The sequence below is a fragment of the Chanos chanos genome, chromosome 11, assembly GCF_902362185.1.
Source record: "Chanos chanos chromosome 11, fChaCha1.1, whole genome shotgun sequence".
In the NCBI taxonomy this organism is placed as follows: Eukaryota; Metazoa; Chordata; class Actinopteri; order Gonorynchiformes; family Chanidae; genus Chanos; species Chanos chanos.
Window position 1 is genome coordinate 1,880,773 of NC_044505.1, and position 2,913 is coordinate 1,883,685.

The window sequence follows — 2,913 nt, forward strand, 5'->3', positions numbered from 1 at the left end:
GTTTCAGTCCCTCTGAACCTGAAATCTGCCACAAAGGAGGATGAGGAGCCTGGAGGGCGGGTTTGTCACAGTCTCCACCTAAAGGACGGAAATCCTGAGACAGGCCCAGGCGCGACTGAGCTTTAAAAGCAGCTACCCAGTGTGTTCAGTGACTGTTCACAAACTTCCCTCGTTTTCAAACAAGTTGCTCACAGGTTGATTTTTCTATGACCGCAAAATGTACACAATTAAAATAAAGACGTTAGACTCATTTTTCAAATTTACACTTTTTTATTGACTTGGACTCTGTGTGTGGAAGGGCTTCAGACAGATTCCTGGATGGGGGGTTCGTAGCCATCGGCTCTCTCCACCTTAGCTCCAGTGTCCTCTCCAGAGGGTTTGGCAGCGGTGGTGCTGGTTCCACCCTCACCGTGCAGCTCCATCAGTTTACCCACTACAAACACACACACACACACACACACACACACACACACACACAGATTAGCTCTCACAGAACAACACGAAGATCAGATTCAGTAACGGGGATTCTGAGGGGGCCCTGCACTGAACACAGCCACAGGTCAAACTGTGTTTACCTCCTCTGGTCTCCAACATTTACCATCATTAACATCACTCCTGCTGTGACTCAGTCACTTTTAATCTTGGACGAGGAATAACCATGCGTGGATAAAGATTCACCACATATAAAATGAGTCAACATCAGTGCAAAAGATTTATACACATAATTTCACAAACAAATCTGTTTCACACAAATTCCTCAGCATTTCTACAACACATGACCAGCGGCAGAATGATGTAGTTAACACCCCTCAAACCTCACAAACCCCAAAACCTCAGGAGGCCAGAGAGCTGTGTCAGAGGTGACTGATGCTTACACTCAAACTTGGGTTTCTTCAACATCTTCACCTTCCTGACGTAGACGTCATGCAGAGGGTAGATGGACTGGCAGGCCTTCTCAATGTCCTTACCTACACTGTCAGGGATCCTACAAAATGGACAGGGAAACCCCACAAGTCACACCACAGCCAACAGACCTACTCTCCCAAACCTAATGCATTTCATAAATATACATTTTCTAAAGGACAACTGAACATGGCAAAATTAAACATCTAAAAAGTCTTGTTTCAGTCAAATCAGTAAACCACCCCAGAACAGAACCAAACAACACGGAATGGGGTGTGCATAAGTTAAGTTAAGTTATGTTTCTTTTATTGATCCACACAATGAGGAAATTTGACTTCCGCATTTAACCCATCCAAGGTAGCGGTGAACACACAAACACACACACACACACAAGGGGCCGTGAGACTCTCGGGGAGCAGTTGGGGTTAGGTGCCTTGCTCAAGGTCACTTCAGCCATGCATGTTGCGGGAGAGGAAAGCACTGTTCATTCACCCCCCCCACAAAAAATATTCCGATCGGAAGTAAATTTTTGCCTTTTAAACTTTACATCATTTGTAGCTGCCCCGATCTGCAGCACCCATCAGTCTGATCTGCAGCAGGCATGCTCAGGACATGCATATACCAATCACAAGCTGTATTCAACAAAAATCTTATGGGAGCCATAAGACAAAACCTGTGAAAGTGTGCATAAATCAACGTTATTAATTATGTCCTGATATCAGAAAGCGCAAAGAAATGGTTTCACATTACATATGTACTTTGTCCTGTATTATATTCAATCAAAAATGCAAGACACTTTAATCACATATTCATTCTAACGTAAGAATGGACACAGTTATCACATCAAATTCACACAATGAGATCTCTCATATCACCCAATATTGCTTACTGGTCTGTAAATACAGCTTTTTCTAACCAAGCCAGCAAAACACTACAGATCAACAAGAGCACTCAATGTAAAAACAAGAAATACAACAGGATTCCCTTCTGGATTGTGAATTTATCACATAAAAAGACGACATCAATGGTCTCACCTCAGGAAATAACGCATCTAGGATGAACTGCACTCGATCCCTGATGATGTGGTTTTTGGTAAACCCTCAAAGTAAAAGTAGAGGGCGTCCTGTCGCGCCTAAGACTTCAGGTACCCGGAAAGTTGACCTGTTCAGGAGTCCGTCCAGCCACTGTGACGGTTCATTAACACTCATTCTCTATGGTCAAGAAACAATTTTGAAATATGTAAATACATACACATTGTAGGTGCCTAGAAATGTCACTGGCACTGCGCCACAGAAACAGCACATACACAGTGCATAAACGGCAGATACCTGCACATACACTCAGCTTCCATTTAGTGAGCTCACAAAACATAGGCTCAAGGTGTTGCAGTTCTTTTTGAGCCAGAGTAAGAAAGAGAGTAGCCACGATGATTAGCAATAGCCATTAACCTTGGATAAAAAAGCTATAAAAGTTTATTAGAGTTAGCTAAAACAGTTCTAATAACTTCCTTAAACGTAACTACCCTATGTGAGTACGAGGGTCCTGTCGTCGCTGGTTGCTGAGAAATACCCGCATTGATGAGATGTCTTATCTGCCTTTTAAGCACACTAACCTGTACCTTTGGTGATTGTTAAAATGTTTTATGGCTCTGTAGTCAATCCTAGTAACTTCTGATTTTCTGGCCCATAGTAAATATAACCCCTAGTGTATTCCGTACAACCTTTATATTTTATAACTTTTAGTAAAAAGGGTTACATATGAGTTATCCAAACACCTGAGTAAGCCCCTCTCATCCTAAATGCACAATGCATTGGTTTTAACCAATCATAAATATTATTGATTAGATGGATGTGTCACTTGCCAGTTTATCCTGAAGAGGACCCAGATCCTTCTCCCATTTCTCTCCTGTGCAAGCGTACATGTGGTCTGTTCCTTGCTCACACGTCCAATATTGACGGTCATGAACAGAAGCCGCCTTAGTGCACGATCTGATAACACACCAAACATTTT

The 2,913-nt window shown here is 42.6% G+C and overlaps 1 protein-coding gene across 1 annotated transcript; it reads right to left on the reverse strand.

Annotated features, from left to right (window-relative positions):
• Positions 1-283: 283 nt before the first annotated feature.
• Positions 284-1,969, reverse strand: LOC115824121 (40S ribosomal protein S3a). Its single transcript, XM_030788228.1, has 3 exons — positions 1,938-1,969; positions 876-985; positions 284-433 (listed from the first exon to the last, which is right to left on the reverse strand). The coding sequence occupies exons 1-3, from the start codon at positions 1,952-1,954 to the stop codon at positions 303-305; spliced, it is 258 nt and encodes an 85-aa protein (XP_030644088.1). The 5' UTR covers positions 1,955-1,969; the 3' UTR covers positions 284-302.
• Positions 1,970-2,913: the final 944 nt, after the last annotated feature.

Coding starts and splice junctions, on each gene's coding strand:
- LOC115824121 (XM_030788228.1), bottom strand. Junction 434..875: donor GAAGAAACCCAAGTTTGAGT/GTAAGCATCAGT, acceptor GTGTGTTTGTAG/TGGGTAAACTGATGGAGCTG.